General features: G+C 45.4%; 1 protein-coding gene and 1 long non-coding RNA gene across 4 annotated transcripts in view; both read left to right on the top strand.

Moving 5' to 3' along the window:
- The window catches only part of IL1R2 (interleukin 1 receptor type 2), a 34,689-nt gene extending 26,202 nt beyond the window's left edge, over window positions 1-8,487 (top strand). For all 3 annotated transcript variants that reach the window (XM_003983885.5, XM_045053997.1, XM_019826989.3), the window contains exons 5-9: window positions 290-464; window positions 2,594-2,656; window positions 3,703-3,838; window positions 5,374-5,516; window positions 7,586-8,487. In XM_003983885.5, the coding sequence (XP_003983934.4) occupies window positions 290-464; window positions 2,594-2,656; window positions 3,703-3,838; window positions 5,374-5,516; window positions 7,586-7,725 (657 nt within the window). In that variant the 3' untranslated portion in view covers window positions 7,726-8,487. The remainder of the gene's footprint in view (window positions 1-289; window positions 465-2,593; window positions 2,657-3,702; window positions 3,839-5,373; window positions 5,517-7,585) is intronic.
- Window positions 8,488-11,017: 2,530 nt separating this feature from the next.
- The window catches only part of LOC123384415, a 29,825-nt gene continuing 18,514 nt past the window's right edge, over window positions 11,018-22,328 (top strand). The window contains exons 1-2 of the long non-coding RNA XR_006595466.1: window positions 11,018-12,901; window positions 17,374-17,473. This is a non-coding gene — a long non-coding RNA (uncharacterized LOC123384415). The remainder of the gene's footprint in view (window positions 12,902-17,373; window positions 17,474-22,328) is intronic.

The following is a 22,328-nucleotide window of genomic DNA, read 5'->3' as shown; positions in this document are numbered from 1 at the left end:
CCACCGATGTGGGACTGGAACACACTAACTGAGATCATGACCTGAGCTGAAGTCAGATACTTAACAACTGAACCACCCAGACACCCTACAACTATGTTTTCTATGTTAACAAATTCCCTCTGCTAAGAAGTACAGTTAATAGTATGCCTAAAGTACATTTGTAAAGTAAATACCAGGGCAATTGTTGGATTGCATATTAAACATCAATTGTTAATACTGATACTATTCATATAGCTTTTGAGATATAAATTAGTACATAGTATAACTTTGAAAAATATTTTCCCCTAAGGATTCTGTCCTTTTGGATCAAGACAATGAGAAGTTTCTAAGTGTGAGGGGAACCTCTCGCTTACTCATACATAATGTGTCTGTGGAGGATGCGGGTTATTACAGCTGTGCCATGACATTCGCCCACGAAGGCATGCAGTACAACGTGACTAGGAATATTGAACTACGTGTCAACAGTGAGTACTTGCCATTGAGGTACTTTTCCACCCTGTCAATAGCAAACATGTAAAGAACAAATTAGGATTCCCCGTGGAATTCCTTGAATGTCTTTGGCAGGAAAGGAAGACAGACCTATCAATTCTCCTAAAGCATCAGTCTAATAAGACATGTGTGAACCTATGAAAGATAGAAAGCAGGGTGTTTTCACGAGGAAAGCTGAATCCCTGGGTAGTTAATAGGGTTCCAAGTGTGAGGCTAAAACACACCAGCAGATGGGGCCAAACAGTGGTTCACTTGGAAGGTCTCTTTGGAAAACCCCTTTTGGAAGGCTTGTGCTCCAGGGCCAGCGATCAGAACATGGCTGCCATAACTTTATGTATAATTCTTGGATACTAGAATTTTATTGGACTTTTCAGTTAGAAGGCTGTGCATTGGCATATCCAGTGGAAAATGCCCCCCCCCTTTTTTTTTGTCTTCCCCAAGGCACGTGGCCCTTGAAACTAGAATTTCAAATAGTGAGTGCTCTCTTTGGTTTAAATGAGTTCTACTTGAAAGTAATGTTGTTAACAGTGTTGATTAGTATTTAAAATTGTTCAACATTTATTGCATACCGCCTACATGCTGGACATCAAGCTTGGTGCAAGGAACATAAAAGTGTTTAAGTCCTGGACTCTGCCCTGAAGAGTATGCTGCTTTTCTTTATGTTATATACTGAACAAGTACACAGTTGGAGTCTTTTAAGGCATTTTGGAGGGCTTTGAAAATACATTAAGGTTAAATAATTAGTCATTGAAGGGAGAAGACATTTTTTTTTGTCACAGGGAATCCAGAGATTCAGTTTTACTACAGAGAAAATCGTGTCATGAACTGAAATCTCTAGGCTATTTTACTGTCTTATGAGGATTCATTCATACCAACAACTTGTTGCCCCACAGGGAATCATGGAAACTTCCCAGGATTTTGAAGGGGCTCCTAATTATCCTGTTTATGTGATACTGCATATGAACACGAGGGGGCGACCAACCTTCATATTACCCAGTGTTATGATCTCACTGTTTCTCAGAGGTTCTCAAAGGGTGGTCCTGGGCCAGCCAGAAGTAGCAGCACTTGGATGCTCACTAGACTTGGAAACTCTCATCTCCACCCCAGACCCACTGAATTAGAAACAGGGATGTGGTGGGGGGAGCACAGCAATCTGTGTTTAACATGCGGCCCACGGATGCTGATGTACCTTCAGATTTGAGAAGCACTGAGGTTTCTAGCCCCTGAGGCTCTTTTCTCACCGCCTCTCTGTTGCCCCAGCATCTGTGCAGCAGACATGCGATTATGTGTGTTTGTTGGGGGGCTGGGAGGAGACTCCTGGTCATGGTCAAGAAGCCATCTGGTCCTCTGCTGTGAGACTGCCCAATGCTTACTCACGTTAGGATTTCAAGAGGCTCTGCCAGGAAAGGCGTAAGGATGGAATGAGCAGCTATGGAGATGGGCAGCCCTTCACCCACCCCCAGTCACGCTCTTTGCTCTAGTTCAGGTGCCCAGTTTCTTCAAGTGGTTGGGAGACCTTCCTCTTGGGAAGTTGGGTTGCTATTCAGAAGTCCACCTCTGTTTCCCAAAAGAGTTTACGTCTTCAATGAGCAAGACATAGTAGCCAATGCTGGGTTGTGCTCTTTGTCACTCAGTGTGGGATTAACAGTATAAACAGGTGGTTCCCAAATACTTGTGCCTTTTTAAATTTTTTTCGAGTGACTCTTCAGAGGCAGGAATGGAAAGGATGGAGATATTTTAGGGCAAATAGATGTTGGGGTAAAGCCTATCTTGTGGACATTGTGAACATTGCTATTAAGGGTTTATTCAGGAAGCCAGGGAGGGGAATGGTTAATTATTTATCACAGAGCAAAGAACATCTGTTAGTGGAATGTGTATTTAAGTGTGGCCTCTTCCAGTAATATCTCTTCTGGGAAAGGCATTGGCCAGAGATGCTCACTTTTGTGGAGAGCCTGTTTCCTTTGCTAGACAAAGGTCGAATCTTACAATGGCTGGCCAAACTGTAGAGGAGAACTTTGTTAATTAGCTAAACAATGGAACTTGACTCTCAGCTCGAAATGAAGGCTTTCCTAATTGAATCTTTTTTTCCTCCTATCATTCTCAGAAAAAGAAGAGGAGACAATTCCTGTGATTATCTCCCCCCACCAGACCATCTTAGCTTCACTGGGTAAGGCCCGCAAGGACCGTGTAACCCACAGGGGTGCCTGCAGTCCCTAAGCGCAGTGTCCCAGACCCTTGTGACCCCCCTGGGTGGGACCCCAGGACCCCAGCGTGAGAGGCAGAAATAACAGATACGAGGGAACATTTCCTTCTGTGAGATGTTAGAAGTGGCATTGATTGAAATTAGGTCTATTTTGTTACATGAAAACCATACCTACAAAAATCTGCATGTAAAAATCCGAACATTCTGGTGACGGTTCTTAACTGTATGAGAGGATTAACAGCATGATTCCCTCATGTAGCCAGCACCTGTAGTATATTTTAAATCATTCACTTTACCAAACTTGGCTGACGCTAAGCTTTTTCCATAAGAGTCCATTAAAAAAAATTTTTTTTGTAATGTTTTAATTTAGTTTTGAGACAGAGAGAGACAGAGCACAAGCAGGGGAGGGGCAGAGAGAGAGGGAGACACAGAATCCGAAGCAGGCTCCAGGCTCTGAGCTGTCAGCACAGAGCCTGATGCGGGGCTTGAACCCACGAACTGGGAGATCATGACCTGAGCCGAAGTCAGATGCTTAATCGACTGAGCCACCCAGGCGCCCCTCCGTAAGAGTCCATTTGTAAAGTGAGGCTGATCCTGCCACTACTGGCCCCAAGAGACAGTCTCTTGTTGCCGAAATAGCTAGTCAGCTGGTTGACTGGGGTGAGGAAAGTGACCGACAAGGTCTCCATTTTTCACTCTGGCTCACACACACTTCACTGTTGAACGTCACTATGTCTAACGGGATGCCACTCGATGCCAGCATCGACCGTGTAGGAGGGCCTCATTTCTCCTGTTTTCCAGAAGGAAAAGCTGCTCAGGGGTCCTGGTGGCTCAATGAAGGTCAAAAGCCACACTCAAGTCAGGCTGGGGTTCAGACAGGCCTGTGCCTGTGTTTGAGAAGATGGGGAAGGGTCCACCACTCAGATTTGCTGATGGACGCAAGGACTGGTGTGACCCCTGTTTCCTGGCTGGGTTCTGACGTATGATGTGTGCTGTCTTGCTGTATGCAGGGTCAAGATTGACAATCCCATGTAAGGTGTTTCTGGGAGCTGGCACACATTCGACCACCATGCTGTGGTGGATGGCCAACACCACCAGCATAGAGAGCGCGTACCAGGGAGGCCGCGTGACCGAGGGGCAGCGCCAGTAAGTGTGTGAAGATCTTTGTCAGCTGAGAAGCACCTTCTAGGCATAGCTGTTAGGGGACTGATGTGGGCTTTGCTCTTCCTTTTAGAGAAGGTCATACTGAACCTATTCGTAATGACACACATTCTACATTAAAAATAATCTTTTTGATTCTAAACTGTTGGAGTTTTAGGATTTTATACACTGAGTTTTGCTAAGCATTACCAATTGCTTTTGAGAATCAAACTTTCTCTAGGAGCTGAGTTGCTGCTGACTTGGCATCGATGTTGCATTTTCTAGCTGTTTCGTTTGTGTGTCGAATTTTGCAGTTTTCAAAAAAAAAAAAAGAACCCAAAAAACTTTGGAGTTAATACATTTCCACTATGCACTCAGCAACCTGAGTGTCAAACATTTTCACAAACCCCTAGAAAGACTAAAGGTTAGTCCCAGTATCCAAGGGCCTCCTTTGTTTCTCAAGGAACTGGGGACTGCCGCAGGCACTAAGGAAGGTTAATACTAAAAGAAAGGAAGAATTCTGTTCTCATAAGAATTACTCTTTGGAATATGTTTTCTCACTCTGAAAGTAGAACAGTCAGACCCTGTAAGTGTGAACCATTTGTTTGAGGAAGGAGACCATTCAATGTTCCCAATTATCAAAGATTTTTAAAACTGTAGTTTTGGTACTCTGAATTAGCCTGAACTTTCAATTGCCAATTTTTTATCTTTTTTTTTTTTTTTTGAAAGACCTATCAAAAAATACCTTTCTGGATGCAGTTTAGCAGGTCAGAATTATGTGGTTAGCACAGCTGCTTGCTTGCACAGTCGTTGTTGAGAAAAGCTTGGCATTGCTAACATGCCTCATGTGGGCTTACTCACACTGTCCGCTCACTTAAAGGAGCCTATTTTCTCCCAAGGAGAAAAAAAAGATAGTCCTAGTAGATCCACATACATGATGTTTTTATTCATGCTCATCAGTAGCAGTGAAGCATCTTCAGATTACCATCACTACAAATGGCTGACTTGAGCCATTCCCTGGCCCACCTGCGGCTCTCTGCTCCCAACTTGAGTTTCCAGAATGACAGCTGGCAAAGGAGCAGAGAGGAGGAAACACCAAGGAGGCCAGGATTCCTGGAAACTCCCTCCTCCTCAATATGCAAATGATTTATTGGTGTTACAGTTAAGTTTCCCCAAACCAGACATTTCTATTCCCACTGCCGCCTCTTTGTTCATCAATGGCCTTAAAAAATGGATTCTTCCATTATCCAAACAAAACTGGCTCCTGTTAAGTTCTCCTTGTGACAAGCGTCCTGTTACAGGCACCAACATTTTTAGTGTCACTCCCAACAGCTTCAGTGTCACTCTCACCTTCAGGCACAGGCTTAGAAATTCTCCCAGATAGGGAACAAATATAATGAATGACAAGTGCCCTTGACTTTATGAGTTGAGACCAATTTAAGCACAATAGATCCTTCTCATTGAGAGTGTTTGGATGTCTCCATTGTAAAGACGAACTTGCATTTGATACATCATGTTTGAGTGATTATTTCCTCCCTCAGGGAATACTCGGAAAATAACGAGAACTACATTGAAGTGCCACTGATTTTTGATCCAGTCATAAGAGAGGATTTGAACACGGATTTTAAATGCGTTGTGCACAACACACTGAGTACTCAGATGCTACGTACCACGGTCAAAGAAGGTATGTATCAAGCAGCGTGTTTGATGTTCTGTGATTTTTTTCTGATTTATTTTTTGTCGGGTGGAGGCTGGCTTTGGGAGAGTATATTCAAATCAAAATTTAAGCAGCAAACTGATTTTTGGAAAAAAGACAAAGTGGTTCTGTGATAAACTTAAAAAAAATCCTTGTGTCCTCATCTGGTTCTGCCCTGGATCAGCAAGACCACCTGTTTCTTCCTGACGCCTCTAGCGGGAGGGTGGGACATTCTTTATCCCAAAATTGAGAAACTCCCTTCCCCGAGAGGTGGGGGCTGGGAGATATGTGGGGCTCAGGGCAGCTTCAGGGTTAAAGTCATCAGTCGAGAGGAGAGAAAGCACAAGACTATAGTCCAGTCAACCCAGTGCCCATTTAATGGACCTTTAAGAAAGAAGAAAAGCCCAAGCTATCATTTTGACCAAGTTGATTTCTTCCCAGTGTTTAAGCACTGAGTGGGAAAGGGAAATAGAGGTAGTGCAGAGACCCTTGGCAGCCAGAGAGGTCAACAGGCGACAAGCCGGAAGTGATCTCCAGCTACAGTCTCATTATGCCTTCTGGGCAGTCTGTAGCAATCAAAGAAATCACTCCACATTCTCTGTGTTTGCTGGGAAGGCAGCTGCAGACAGACTTGTAATTGAAAAGCTGAGGATTTGGTTAAGCCTCAGGGCAGAGCATGACAACACCCCTGATGTCTTAAGCCACTAGTTGGAAACACAAAACCCTTGGCTCACCCCACATCTACCCAGCTTCTCCCAGGGTAAGGCAAAAGACTGCAGTTGGGCGGTACTCCTTTCATACTCAAGTTTGAGAACCATTGTCCTAGATCATTTCCATGAAAGGGTCAGTAGTTGTAGAGATTTGGAAAGGAAGCGTCCCACGGAAAGCAGAGTTCACTTCTGGGGTTCAGACTGTGACCCAAAGGAACCTATGGTTTGTCTGGTCCTGAAGCTGGGACCCTTTAAACATTTCTGTAATGTGAGCCCGCTCCCTCCATGTCCTGTGCTGGATTGGCCATGCCTCATGGCAGCAGGCATAGCCGAAAGCCTGTCACCAGCATTGAGAGGTGCCTCTGGGCGGCTGCTTGGAAAATTAAAGCTCTTCTCATTTCTAAACCTTGTGGGATTTTAAGAGAGAAGAATCATCTGGAGAAATGGTCTGACATTGTGTTGATTCCTGGAGGTGTAGACAGACTATGATAAATAGCTTTAAAATGTAGAGCTCTGGCTTCATCGTTGAGTCCAGTAACACTTATGTACTTGTGTGTACTTGTTATGTTTTTATTTGTACTCTCTCTATTTTCATAACACAGGGATACCAAGGAGTAGAATGTAAAATAGCTGGGTCCAAGCAATAATCTTGACACCTAAGGCTCCTTTATTTGAAGTTTGTTTTCTCTTCCTTTGCTACTTTACTTAATCTTCCTGACAGCCACACTCATTGGAAAGGGGCAGACTGTACCCTGGGCAAGTCATAGTTGGCTGGTGAGGCCTAAACAGATACCATCTTTTTAAAATTTTTTTTATTTTTTTAAAATGTTCATTCATTTTTGAGAGACAGAGACAGCGGGTGAGCGGGGAAGGGGCAGAGAGAGAAAGAGAGAGAGAGAGAGACACAGAACCTCAAGCAGGCTCCAGGCTCTGAACTGTCAGCACAGAGCCCGACGGGGGCTCGAACTCACAAACTGTGAGCTCATGACCTGAGCCGAAGTCGGACGCTTCACCGACTAAGCCTCCCAGATGCCGCTAAACAGATACCATCTTATTGCACACTATTCAACGGGCGGAACAAGGGCCCGTGACCCGTCACCCCACGCTCTGCTGTTTCTCTTTAATGGATTTTTGTTCTACCTTCCTTGTTTCCCTAATGCCACAGATATCATTCTCAAATATCCTTGACCTGATGTGAGGGACATGCTTTCTAAAAAATCAGTGCACTATTATTAGAAAAGACAAACCCCACTTCCTGTCTTCTCCGTAAACCTGCCCTGCACTATCCTGTCCTGGCAGTGAGAGAATGTTCCATCCACCCACGATGTGACTCTGTTCTTCCTACAGCTGCCACATTCTCCTGGGGGATTGCGCTGGCCCCCCTCTCCCTGGTCTTCTTGGTTTTGGTGGGAATATGGATGCACAGACGGTATAAACACAGAACTGGAAAAACATATGGTTTGACCACGTTAAAGACTGGCCCTTAAGATTTTCAATCTCACACGAGTGAAATAAAGGCAATAAAACAATTCAAATCCAAGCGATATCCTTTTTCATGGAAATGGCTTGACCTTTTCGAAGATAGTGCTCTTCCTCAGTTTAACAGAGCTGCTGTGTTTATGGTGAAGCCCTAAACAAAGAATGTGATGTTTATCCTGACGCTGAATGACAGGAGGAAGTGTGCATGTGGGCGGGTGAGTAGCTCCCTGCCACTTGTGACCTGTTTAAAAGAGTGAGGTGCCCCCAGGCCTGAGTTAGAGTTAAAAACATCTAGGTGAGTTTTATAATTCATTCATTCGTCATTTAACAAAAGCGTATTAGAAGTCTACCCTGGCTATGCTCCGTGGAAGGTGTTATAGATACAAAACTAGTTAAGATGTAGGCTGCGTTTTGGGGAAGATGGAATTTCATTTTGAGACCAGAAAGAGTGCTTTAGAAATGCTACAGAAGGAGAATCAGCAAGAATTGCTGAATTTTTTCAAAAGGACGAGCCAAAAAGTAGCAATTAAAATAGAGTAGACTGTGAGAAAAATACATGTTATTAGGACATATTAGTGAACTAAGAAACAGACTCAACTTTACAACAAAGCTTCTGAAAGTAAGGAGGAAAGAAAGGTATTGGGATAATTGCATACACATTGAAAAAACAAAACAAAACTAGGACCCCTTTTGTATCATGTTACTCCTCCCAAAGAATCCCAGTTGAATTGATAAATTAAATTTAAATAAATCAAATTGTAGAAAAATTAGCATGACTCACTCCTTCATTTATTTGAGTCTTTGTTCAAGAGTCCTTCCCAGAGGCACTTCTGAATAGCACCTCTTTTCCATCCCTCTCTGTCCCCTCCCTCTGCTTTGTGTGTGATAGATCTTATCATCACCAAACCTTCCATTACATATTTACTTATTTATTTGTGGGTTTTCCCAGCGGATTTGCATGAGAGCAGAGATGTTATTTTGGTCACGGCTGTATCCCCAGTACTTGGAATCGTGCCTGCCATACACTGAACGTTTAATAAACGTTTGTAGAATAAATGAAACTAGGATGTATTTTCTTTTGTTCACTACCAATAAAATACAAGAATGGGCAGGGTACAGATGGATGGACTTAATTATGTTACAATTTATGCCTAATAGAAGAATGAAAGCAAAAGGTAAAAGATATTATGTCAGGCGAGTTCAAGGAATTAATGATAGCCTATACAGTTAATTCAGGGTTTAAAGAAAGGTGTCATGACCCTCATAGATGGGGGAACATGAATAGGGAATTTATGGAAGGAACACATAATGAAACCATAGAAAAGTGATCTGTTTCAGTAATAATCAGAGATGTAAATTAAAGTGACATTGAGATAACAAAGCACTCACACACACTATCAAGTTTTAAAGGCAAACTCAAGGTCATTTCCAAATGGTAACTCCCATTTCCTGTAACTCCATTTATAACTTGGTACTGGGAAGTAGAAAGGGAATTTGTATCAAGCCAGTGGGGTGCTGGGAACAGCTTGTATCTTCTTGCAAGAGCTGAGTGTAGCATCTCTTCTGAGCTCTGTTCAGTGATGTCATGTTGGTAGCTTAAAATCCACCACCCTGGGAGTACTGACGCCATAGAAACTGGCAAATGCCACAGACCAGTGCCCCCCTCCCGGGTACGCCACTCCAGGGCCCTGCAGATGCCTGGGGATGCTGCTCTTGGGAATTAATCTTAGACAGTAATTGAACAAAAGAAGATAAACAGATGTATGAAATATTTCAGTGAAACTCATCACCGTGATGATGAACAATTACGCATCAATTATAAACTATAATTAACAAGAATGCGAGACTGAAATACTTGTAATGTTATGGAAAAATTGTATATTTTATGCGATTTATGTGATTATGACAATATTAAAATTCATATCCAGCTAGAAAAGGGTGGAAAAAAAACCAAAGGATTTTGAAGACCGATTTCTTAAGTTTAATTCAAGGTCTACCATGTGGTGCCTCTGTTCCTAGGCAAGGCCATTAGTCTCTCCATGTCAATCTTCTGATCTGGAAAATGGGGTTGATAACAGGGACTAGAGTGCAATGTTTAATAATCAAAACCATAAGAGGAATAGACAGGAATAAAAATAGTTGTATTGTTTAGGCCAAAGGTTGGCAAACTTCAGCCTTCTGGACAAATGTAGCCTGGCCTTGTGTTTCTGTAAATTAAGTTAAAAAATTTTTTTAATGTTTATTTATTCTTGAGAAAGACAGAGCACAAGTGGGGGAGGGGCAGAGTGAGAGAAAGACACAAAATCCAAAGCAGGCTCCAGTCTCTGAGCTGTCAGCTCACATTTATGATAATATCAAGGTATAAGCATGATATTGGAATTGTTATATTTTGAAAGGAGAGTCATTATATTTCTTTTTTTTTCTATTTTAAGGTTTGTTTATTTTGAGGGGGGCAATGGGCAGAGAGAGTTGGAGAGAGAGAATCCCAAGCAGGCTCTGTGCTATCAGTGTGGACCCAGATGCAGGGCTCGATCCCACAACCATGAGATCATGACCTGAGCTGAAATCAATAGTTGGAGCTTAACTGACTGAGCCACTCAGGCACCTCAAAAGAAGAGTCATTATATTTCTAAGAGACATATAGGAATGTTTATGGATGATAGTTGAGATTTGCTTCAAAAAGGTCCAGTACCATGGCAGGGGAAGGGAATATAGATGAAATATGATTGGCTGTGTGTTAATGATAACACTAGTGACGGGTGCCTAGGGGTTCCTTATGCAACTCTCTCTCTTTTTGCAAATGTCTAGAAATTTCCAAAATACAGAGGAAAAAACCAACAATATAGAAGTAACTAAATACCCACCAGACAATAAAATGAATCCATAAGCTGGGCACAGTGGTATCTTCTACAGTGGTGACAGTGAATAAAATACAGCTACATGCAACAATATGGATGAACCTTAGAAATCTTAAGCAAATAACAAGTCCAGAAACATCTATTTACAGCATGATGCCTTTTTTTAAATGCTTATTTATTTTTGAGAGAGGGACAGAGTGCAAGAGGGAAAAGCGCAGAGAGAGAGGGAGACACAGAATCTGAAGCAGGCTCCAGGCTCTGAGCTGTCAGCACAGAACCAGACGCAGGACTTGAACTCATGGACTAGACCGCGAGATCATGACCTGAGCCAAAGTTGTATGCTCAACCGACTGAGCCACCCTGGTGCCCCCGGCATGATGCCTTTTTATATAAAATGAAAAACAACTAAAACTAAGAGCTCTCTCTGTATGCATATATGCATACATACATGTATTTTTATATATTTATATTTAAGAGCACATATGTGATAAAACTACATTTTAACTATATTTGGATGTGTATGTATCTGTATTTAAAGAGTACATATGTGATTTTAAGGGTTTACAATTGTCTAAAATTTAAGAAAGCAAGAGCATGAGAAACCCAAGGCTCACGATAGTGAACACATCAGGTGACCAGGGCTGGGATGGGTTAGGAAGATGTAAGTTTCATCATGTCTGATCAAACAGATTAAGGCACAGGCCACTCATGGACCAATGAAGAGTGTGCATCTTCAACTTAGGATTCTGATGAATTCTGCACATCTGAGTCCAAATTAAACAAACAAAAGAAACAAGGTGTTTTCTTAATGTTTTCATCTGTTTTATGTTCTTTCTGTTGGTTGAACCTTCCAATTTGGATTTTTTTTCACCTCCCCCCACAAAATTGGGGGGATGGGGGAGTAAATAGCATTCGACAACCTCACATTTTGGCATGCTACCTGTAGGAAAACAAGCCCTATGTAATGAAATACCACTTCCCCAAGAACTAACTGCAGGTGACAGTGGATGCCAGTAACAGGTACGAAGGAACATTTATGCACTCAAATTAAATTTGATGTCTCAAGTATTTCATGTGCTGTGGTAAAATATAGGGTCTTTTCAGAGTGGGTAGGGTTGTGTGTCTACGGTAAGATCTTCTAGGGACAGGATCGCTTCTGCTCATTGGCACATCCCCACATCCCCAGCACCTGACATGGTGTCTCGCCACCTAGTAGGTACTTAAGAAACGTCTGCTGGGTGGATAGAGAAATTGTGTGCTGCTTGGGTTTTCCCAGGACTCGCCAGCCTGTGTGGACAAATGGAATCCCACCAGTAGGACTCTTCCAAGTTTCCCGGCTCCTGCCCCTATTCCCAAATCTGCACTGGTTATTTGCACGACTCCTGCCAATAGCTTACTTGGCCACATAAATGGGCCTCGTGTTTGGTGGTTGTTTTCCTGCTGTTGTCCCCGTCTACAGACATCTGCTAAACATGCCATCTCTTCAAGGCTCCTCAGTACTGTATCTGGCCTCCAATGGAGCACTGTCCCCCCACGGAAGGCAGTGTTCCAGGGTGTCCGGAGGACAAGCCGTCCAGCCGCCACCCTGGGCTGCAGTTTCTGTCAGCTGCGGTGCCAGGAGCCAGAAGCTCTCCTTTCATGGCTCATGTGGCCAGCCAGACGACCGCAGTGGCGGTGGGGGCCTGCAGCCCTTCTCCCACATGGCTCAGCCATGGAGTATGCCTCTTCTCCCTAGCGTGACTGCAGAAAATTCTTCCTCATTCTTGTTCAGATGAAGCGAAGCAAAACAAAGTCTCCTGCAAAGAAACTCCCAGAGGTGCTGCTTACTGGTTCTTCAGAAATGGCCTGTCTACAGTTACCAGGCTCCTGAGGGAGGTCAAGGATTTGGGTCACAGGGGGCCAAGAGCTGCTCAGCCAGCTGCAAGGACCAAGCCAGAGAAAGCTTTAGGTAAGGGAGACAAAAGCAAGGAAGAAGAGGAAACCAACATTTAATTGCTTACAATGTGCAAGATTTTATATGTTTTACTCAATTTAATCCTCAAAATATCTGTGGGCGAATACTGTAACCCATGTTTTGGAGACAAGGGCATGGAGGCTAAGTTTAAATATTACATCATAATGTGGCTTAGATGTATGGCAACAAACAACTGATACTGACTCCCAGGCCTCAACACAGCTGGAGAACAGCTGGCCCCAAGTGGGGGCGAGTCCTTTGCAAGAATACAGAAAAGAAGGAGCAGAGCAAATATTTGCTTTCCTGGGGGTGACCCGGCCACTGACAAGAGCTGAGATGCATGTGTCTGGTTCCTCTCCAAACTCACCAGAGGTACGTCTGGAATCCATGAGGGGACAAGAGTGATTCTAGTGGGGGTCCCACCATGGGGAAGGAAGCACCAGGAATGGGACCCAAGTGTCCCTCTCCCCTACAGAATTCCTCAGGGTTTTAGTTCTCTTGTCTTGTGGGACTCCAACCAGCCTGAATCCCGCAGGGTGAAGGTGGGCAGCCCACCCACACAGTCCCGGAAGTTGGCCTTTCCGAGGCTGCTTGTCCTGGAAACACATGAACTTTTTCTGGACCTCGTGGTGAGCAATGTAGATTTAGCCCCCTGAAGGCTCAGAAATGGTTAGGGACAGCATGGGAATTAAATTTCCTGTTCCAGGGGTGCCTGGGTGGCTCAGTCGGTTAAGTGACCAACTCTTAATTCCGGCTCAGGTCATGGTTTCACGGTAATGAGTTCGAGCCCTGCATTGGGCTCTGTCCTCCTAGTGCAGAGCCTGATTTGGATCCTCTGTTTCCCTCTCTCTGCCCCTCCCCTGCTCTCACACACACACACACACACACTCTCTCTCTCTCTCTCTCTCTCTCTCTCAAAAATAAACTTAAAAAAAAATTAAATTTCCTGTTCCAAATTACTGTTTTAAAATGTCAGTTTTATTATTATTCAGGTGTGGTGAGACCAACAAATCAGGCAATGTTTGTCATTGAAAAGATGGTTTGTTATAGATCCCTGAAGGGGGTAGCCCATGCCAAGCAGGGGCCACATGGGGAAGCACCAGGGTGGGTCAGGAGGCAGAGGGAGGGAAGGGAGAGCATGGCCTTTACTATAGCTTCTTTTTTTTTTTAATGTTTATTTATGTTTGAGAGAGACAGTGTGAGTGGGGGAGGGGCAGAGAGAGAGGGAGACACAATCCGAACAGGCTCCAGGCTCTGAGCTGTCAGCACAGAGCCCGACGTGGGGCTCAAACTCAAGGACCAGGAGATCATGACCTGAGCCAAAGTCAGAAGCTTAACTGACTGAGCCACCCAAGCGACCCAAGTATGGTTTCTGAGGAAGGAATGGACAGGACAGTGGAGGCAAGCTTCAGGTTGGCCAGTTTGACTTATTTCACTGAGTAATTTCATTCACTGGTACCTGGTTTAGGGCAGGTGGATAGTGGCCCTGAGAGCGTGAGAGACTGATAAAGGAGGTAACTGGGTTGTGGACTCTGGGTTGGTTGGTGTGCATTTGAAAAGTATGCTCCCTGAATGGGCTAACTAGGGAAGGGCAGTCCCTTCAGGGTCAGCAAAGCTCAGGTGTCAGAAACACAGGGTTAATACAGTTATGCCCAGCTTCATCTGACAGCTCGCCAGAAGTTCAGCAAGGAAATAAATGGCCAAAAGTAAAGAGCCAACAAAATACCTATGCCCCAGTTTTATTTTTTTGCAAGAATATCAAACATCCTTTATCAAGCAAACTCAAGCTGGTAAAGCAGTCACCATAAACCTGTCAAGGGTTAGCACGAAAAGGTTGTAAAATAATATTCTGTAGCCCAGGTTTGATTTTAAATTCTTTTTGCACTATCAGGTTCCCAAGGAGACATTAAAGTTCAAAGAGTAAATTATCCTGCCCTTGTAAATGCGAGTGTAAAGAAACCAAACCTCAAAAATGTTGAAATAGAAGTCTGAGTTTCCTCCTCCCCAATTCTACCTTGCTTGGTCCCAGCAGGACGGCTTCTCTGTCCAGGGACAGGGGACTGCGGTCTAGGCCGTCTTCTGTCTCTTGCAGGGAAGGGTGTGGTGCCGAGGCCTTGGGCATCGAATTGGCCTCTCACATGTCCCCTTTAAAAAGTCCCAGGTGGGGGCGCCTGGGTGGCGCAGTCGGTTAAGCGTCCGACTTAGGCCAGGTCACGATCTCGCGGTCCGTGAGTTCGAGCCCCGCGTCAGGCTCTGGGCTGATGGCTCAGAGCCTGGAGCCTGTTTCCAATTCTGTGCCTCCCTCTCTCTCTGCCCCTCCCCCGTTCATGCTCTGTCTCTCTCTGTCCCAAAAATAAATAAACGTTGAAAAAAAAAATTAAAAAAAAAAATAAAAAGTCCCAGGTGTTAATGCAATATTAGCACAGCCCTGACTCCACTCACACCAAATTTTAAAATAAGCTGTTTCCTGGCTTCTGGAGCTGATTTCTCAGACCATGGTTGCTCCCACCTGGCACTGGGTGTCAGCAGTGACCACAGCAGTCCCAGGGGTGCTGGGGAGAAGGGCAGTTGGGTGCTGGTGCAGGCAGCTGGTTCTTGGAGTGCCGGCCCCAGACCAGCAGCATTGGCATCCCAGGGAACTCATTGGAAATGACAGAGCCGCTGATGGGAAGCTTGCGGTGGTGCCCCCGGGGGGGGTTGTGAGGCACGCTCACAGTCTGAGTCCCATGTGGTTTGTCCAGAATCCACGATGTGGGAATGTCAAATCTGTTGGGGCAACTACTCCCACAGGCCTTAGTGACAGCACCATGGGGACCTCATCTGGTAAATTCCACCTGTGCCTCTTATCTTAGCATTTGGATCTCTGATGTTTTCTTGAGTAACGTATGTGTCTCCAGGGGAAGCCCCTATCCCAGGCTCTGGGTCTTTCCTGGGGTCTTTCTTCCCCACCCAGCTCCCCACTCAGAACTCCTTACATGGCCTATTCTGATGAGTCCTGTGTTTCAGGCCCTGCCTGGTGACAGAGCTTCCCCGGTATGTTGTCAGCAGGCCATGTGGTCCTGGGCCAGAGCACCAGTGACCATGGCCTCCTGCTGTGGAACTTTCTAGGCCTCTGCACCTTTCCCAAGGGCAGGCGTCTCTTCCAGCCCCACTTTGACTGAAAAATCACCCTCAGCAGATCGCAGACCCTGCCTGTGCCCCTGAGGTTCCCTGAGAGTGATCCCCTCACCACATGCCTCTCTGTTCCTGATTTTCCCTCAGCTTTTGAATGATCAAGACCCTCTGCAGCATTTCCCCTACATAAATCTTTCTTTATCTTTATTTTTTTTAACTTAAATTCAAGTTAGTTAACATGCCGTGTAGTATTGATTTCAGGAGAAGAACCCAGTGATTCACCACTTACATACACAACACCCAGTGCTCATCCCAACAAATGCCCCCCATAATGCCCATCCCTCATTTAGTCCACTTCCCACTCACTTAAATATGTTTCTGAAGCAGAGGGATGTGCTCCAACCCTGCGTGCACCAGGTAAGCAGGAGGGTTCCCAGCCTTGGCCACATACTGGAATCACATGGAGTGCCTGAAGCAATGTTGCTGAAGTCTGGCTCCACCTGCACAGATTCTGCTGTCAGTGGTCAGGGTGCCAGCAATTTCCATGCCCTGCAGGTGGTTCCCAGAGCAGCTGGACTGGAACCTTGGCTTGTCCTGTTTAGTTTTCTAGCACCTGTGGGTCTGAAAGCCTTCCTTCATTTAATTTCCTTTGCTTTCTGGACCAAGCATTATTCTTTCATTCATTCATTCATTCATTCATTCACCCTGGCACATTCTTCTAGATTTTTGTCTCATTTGCCTCTTGCATGTGAACACTATAAACTCTATAAGCTTGGGCTTGCCAGAGCCCCCTGCTCATCTTCTCTCTTAAGCTGGATAATCCCACTATATGCTATCGGTTCAACATCTACCCCAGGCCAGACTCAATGCCATTGTCCTAATGGCCCCTTTACTCTGCCTTATCTGTGCTGTACCTTCCTTTATTACTGTCCTAATAAACTGCCTGAAATACGGTTTTAGCCACGTTCCCTCAACAAACAATTCTTGCCACCCCATCTAGCAAGAATCATGTCACATTGAAACTCACTCAGTAATTATTTGAGCATTTTAAGATTCTTAGATTATGGACAAGGCACATGGATTTAAAATACGTCCCTCCACAGTACTGTCCTTGGCCTAAGTGGAGAAGGCGGCTGGGGCACGTGATCTGGCTCTGCCTGCTTGGGTCTGGGACTGACTGCAGGGCTAGAACGTCTCAGTGCCCATGGGCAGCACAGGCACTCAGCAGCTTTGCAGTTTAGATGCAGTACCACCACCACTGAAAAGGCTTAGTCCACTTTCATTCAGCTTTGCCTGAAATCATGCCACACACGCCTGTAGCTAATGTAGTTCAAGGTCTGGCTGGAGCAGTCTGCCTCCAAAGGCTCCTGTCTTTGCTTTGGTCACTACAGGGCCTGCCCCCCTGTTTCACCCCCATCCTACTTCAAACAGCCTTAATATGAAACTACATGCTAACAAACAAGCAAGCAAACCAATCACCCAGGAGCTGCAATGGCTGCCAGAGGAAGTTTCCACGGGGCAAAGCATAATGCAGATTGGAAATTGCCTGCCACCCTCTGTAAAACAACCTAGGCAGCACATGGTCCCATGTGGGCTGCTGCAAGCCTCCAAGGGAAGAGCCAGCAGGGCCACCACAACTTAAAGGCGTCCCCTGGGCCACATCAGATGTTTCCATCGTGGTGTATATTTTACCCACAAATCCCACTCCTTATCACTTCTGTTTTCCCCAGCTGAGTTCTGAAGCAATTCAGAGGAGGAAGGACAGAAAAGTAGGCAGAAGAAGGGGAACCTGAGCATTACCCACATCACGGACGGAGCTGTTGCTGGAGGGTATGTCATAGATGTGTGGCCTAGGAGCTTCCTGATTCTGAATGCCTGAGCTGGACAGGTCCCAGCACTCAGTCCCAGAAGAATTTAGGAAAGGGAGGAGCCCAGCAGAAGTTTGTTCCCTGTTGATAGCCTTGCCCCTAAAAGGTGGAACAGGAGCATGTGACTGAGCAAGGCATGCTTGGCCCCTCTCTGAAACTCATGGAAGGTCCCTCACACCTCCTCCCTCAGGGTGGACATTGAGGAGTGTCCAAATTGAAGGAAACATTAGGAGTGGGGACCAAATATTGCCTCCTAAAAATAAGCAATTCTTGGTTATTTCTGGCAACTGTACTGCAACTTTTGTTGTTGTTCCTGCCCAACTCTTCATTATCAAAAACTTCTTTTTGGAAGAAAGAACAGGCAGAATTGCTGGGCTGTGGTCAAAAAGTTTGAGTACCACTGGGCTCTCTTCATGGAGGCCAGACCCAGAGAGTGGGGCAGAACCTTTCTAAGGCCATTGACCAAGCCTTTGTTTCCTGTGCAATATGGCCTCATCTTTGTACCAAAAAGAAAAGAAAAAAAAAAAAGTCCAGCAATTGTTCAAGAGACATTCAGAAGCCAAGAGGTCCTTATAGCTTGGTACTTGGTAGGTGATCAATTTGCTTGTTGAATGAATGGATAGATAAATAAGTGAATGAACGAATGGATGAATGAACAAATGAATGGATGAATGGACAAACAAATGAACGAATGATTTAATGGATAAATGGATGAATCAACAAATGGCTTCTGCACTGAATGGATAGGGCCAGAGGAGGAGCTTGCCCATTTACCATTGGCTTTTCTGCAACTGGCTTTGTCCATGCATTTCCTTTCTCTCCAAACCCTACTCCCACTTTAGGGCTCTTTTCAAATGCTGCTTCCACCACAAAGCCTTCCCAAACACAGGGATAATGCCTCCCAGCCCTGAATCCTATGTGTATCTTTATTATAGCATTTAGTGCTTTCAACTTTCTATGCTGTTAATCACATGTTTCTCTTTTCTCGCCTATGAGTGATTTGAGTGAGGGTTCAGGGTCTGACTTTTTGTCCCTCCAAAGCAGACTGCAGAGGGTCACAGAGCAAAAAGCATTGGTAGACCCGCGCAAGAGCTTTGAGGAGGAAAGCTTAGGACAGGCTGGGAGGGAGGGAGGCAAACCATAAGAGGCTCTTGAAAACTGAGAATAAACTGAGGGTTGATGTGGGGTGGGAGGGAGGGGAAGGTGGGTGATGGGCGTTGAGGAGGGCAATGGGATTGTTTCCCATTGGGATGAACACTGGGTGTTGTATGGAAACCAATTTGACAATAAATTTCATATTAAAAAAAAATTAAAAAGGCAATAAAAGCAAAAAAAAAAAAAAAAAAAAGAGGCTGAGCTCTAAGAGGCCCCAGAGGGGCAGCGTGATACAGCTCATATCTCAGAGCCAATCAGATTCTCTCCGGAGAGCCTGACCCCAACACGCAGAGAGCCAGCCAGAGGGGGCGCAGGAGGGGGAGCTCAAAAGCCAAGGGGTGTGTGATGAGGGCCCGCGGGCAGGAACGCGTGCACCTGCAGCTCTCGCGTGTGCCACAGCCTCACGGTTTCTTCAGGCCACAGACAGTTCCATCCTAGGCTTATACTTTGCTCAAGCTGGGACGCGATCCCCTGCGTCCAGGCCAGCCTCCAGCTCCAGCCCACCTCCCGCCAGGGGAAGCCAGAGTCCTCTTTCTGAAACTCAAACTTGATGGTGTCGCTGCTCTGCTTCAAACTTTTTAATGGCTACCTATTGCCCGCCTTCTGGCGTCTAAACCCAGAGGCCTTTTCCAGTCAGCTTGTCTCATTTATTTTGTCTACTTCTGTCCCCTTTTGCTAGATTGTAAGCTCCGTGAGGGCAGTGGGTTATATCTGTTTGTTCACTGTTGCGTTTGCAGCTTTGGCAGAGGCAGGTGCCCAGCAAATACTTATTGAGTGAATAGGTGAATGCTTAGCCTCTGGCTTCACCTGCTGCCGGTCTCTGCCTGTCTTCTTATGCAGTGCTGGCCACACTGAACCACTTGCATTTCTGCCAGGTCTCTATTCTCTCTGGTCTGGGGGCCTTGGCCTGTGCTATTTCCTGGGCCTGGAAAACTCCTTCCCCTTGTGTTCAGTTGGCTGACTCCTCCTTTCTGTTCAGATCTTTCCTGGAAAGCCTTTCCCAACCCACCAAAGCTGGCAAAGACACTTCTCTTATGTGTCCGCAGGGCACTAGGCAGCCAACACAGATAGAATACTTGTCATTTATTGAGCCGACGGCCTAGGCTTTTTCTATATATTTTTTCAGACACTGTCTCCTTCACTGTCCCAAACCTATAAGACAGCTAGTAATAATACCCCTCCCAACTTGACATATGGAGAAACTGAGGCTTGAGCAGGTTGAGTTACTTGTCTTGGTTACAAAGGTAGTAAGGGGGGTAGAGGCAGGGTTTGAACCCTATTATCTAGCTCTGGATGCCACAGTCTTGGCCCCGAAATCGCTTTTCTGAGGGCACTGAAGTTGCTTGCATCCTTACCTGTCTTTTCTAGTGGATTATAGGCTCCTTAAGGGTAGGGTCTCTACTTTATACCCTTTGGCTTTGTTCCAGTGACATGCTTAGCATGGGTTAACTGACTTAATACATGTTAAGCACCCAGTAGGCACTTGGTGAATGAATGAGCAAGGGACAGTGTTAAGGTTTGGAGCACACACGGACCAGGAAAACAGAGTCCCTGTCCCCTACCTCCACATCCATCCAGGAAGCTCATTACCTATTCCTGGAGTGTCTATATGGGCTTTTCCCTTAAGGCCCCATTTATCTACCCATGTGTGTACTTGGATGCCTCAAAGGAATCCATCCTTACAAATATTATTTGGAAAGCAGAGATCTATAGATTTCCCAATGTCAAGGATATCAGATGAATGAATGAACAGGCTACGTGTTCATAGGAAGCGAAATGTCCTGAGGTGAATGAACAAGGAGGTTTTTCTCTGCAGCCAAAGGAGGACACTAGAGTCCTACTGCAGGAATTACTCCCTCCTACACCCAGAGATTGGAGTTCCCTTTCTCGAAGATCTAGTGTCGCCAGGCTCTGTCTGCCCTCACTCCTTCATCCCCTTGTGAAAAGAACCCTCCCAGCCCCGCTTTGAGATTTAGATTTAACATTATCTTCCAACAACAAAGTAGGGCCTGACAGCTTGGTATGAACAGGGAGGGTCACTTTCCGAGTCACTGGTGTGGTTCAGAATGTTTTCTGTTCTTTGGACTTAGACTTTCCTGTTTAAATGTCTGAGAGTCTGGGCACAGGGTGCTTGCTGAGCTCTGACTAATCGGAGCCTATGATTAAGTTATTTCAGACTCCAATAAAAATATTTTTAGAATAAAGTCCTTTGGGAGTTATGTCAAGTGCTGAGCACACTTTTCTTGGTAAACATTTGAGTCTGCCATGACTTTTTGAGCCAGCTTTTACGCAGCAATGTTCATCCTGAGGAAATTCAGAAGACTTATCTTTAAGGTCATAAGCCCAGGTTGACTTCAGAAGTCTCCTAGAGAGAATGGCATCTGATGATATCTCATGGGCAGTCCTTTGTGTTTTAGCGCATCATTGCCCCCCTCACCCCTACCCCACCCCCACCCCCATCATCTTTAAAAGACAAATTCCTGTAATGCACTTGACATTACAATCTGCCTGGAGAGAAAATTTACGAAGAGGTCGTCCTCAGTCTCCCCACCATCCCCTCAAGCCAGAGCATGTGGTGGTAGAGTGGGGGTGATTTCAGGGAAGTTGGGGGACCATGAGCCTCTTGACCTCCCCATGCTCACTGACAACACTGACTCCAATATTTCCTAAATTACAATTGTTCTGCAATAGCCTAAAGCAGATTCTCTGTTTTCTCCTGCTTAGAAGCAAAGTATGTAAACAAACAAACAAAATCTATTAAACAACTACCATGAATGAGGTGCTAGGCTTGGTGGGGGTTTGAAAGAAGACACACTGACACATTCTGCAGCATTTCCTTGCTCTCCAGGAGTTCATGGAACAAGAGTGGGCATGACATTTCACAGACCGCACCTGCTTCTCCAGGCCACACCAGCTTGTGGGTGCCACCGGTGAAGGGGCCACGATGGCAGCTAAAAGCCTTCTGTAGTCCAGACCTGTATCAGATGGGATGCATGTGTCCTCAAGGAGCAGAAAAACCAATACAGGGCGGTTTGAACCAAAACGGGTGTTTATTTTTTCTCACATTACGGGAAGTAGAGAGGTTTGGCAGCTCAAAGATGTCAGGATCAGTGACTCTTGAATTTTTGACCTTTTCTCATGGTCACAAGATGACAGTTGGAGTGCCAGACGTAGTTTCCACATTCAAGGCAGGGAGGAGAAGGGGAGCCTCTGTTCTGTCTTTACCTTCATCTGGAAACCCTTTCCTGAGCTTCCTGCTACGTCTCATGGAACAAAACGGTCACACGGGCTTCCCTTTTCCTGAGAAAGCCAATCCCAGCCTTGTGCACTCAGTTTCCTACTGTATAGTACAGCCATGTTAGCAGCCTTTCTTTTCTCACTGATTACAGCCCAGTGTCCTAGCAACCTGGCAACATGTTTCTGTGGGCTGGATTGGAAGAAGGCTGGTGCGGTAACACGGCATGTTTCTCTGCTCTCAGCCCTCAGCAGGTATTCCCACACCTGGATCCCGTGTCCAACCTCCCTTCCTTTGGGGCAGCTCATTTTCCAAGTAAGAATATTATTTTGGAGGGGCAGCCAGTTGTCCTTGATTTGCAACAGGGTGGATCTGGGGTAAGGCCAAATATTAGCTTCTATGTGCAGTGCAGTAATCCCAGGGAGCT

The sequence above is a fragment of the Felis catus genome, chromosome A3, assembly GCF_018350175.1.
Source record: "Felis catus isolate Fca126 chromosome A3, F.catus_Fca126_mat1.0, whole genome shotgun sequence".
Taxonomy (NCBI): domain Eukaryota; kingdom Metazoa; phylum Chordata; class Mammalia; order Carnivora; family Felidae; genus Felis; species Felis catus.
The sequence above is the reverse complement of the archived record's forward strand: the minus strand, read 5'-3'. Positions and strand labels throughout refer to the sequence as shown.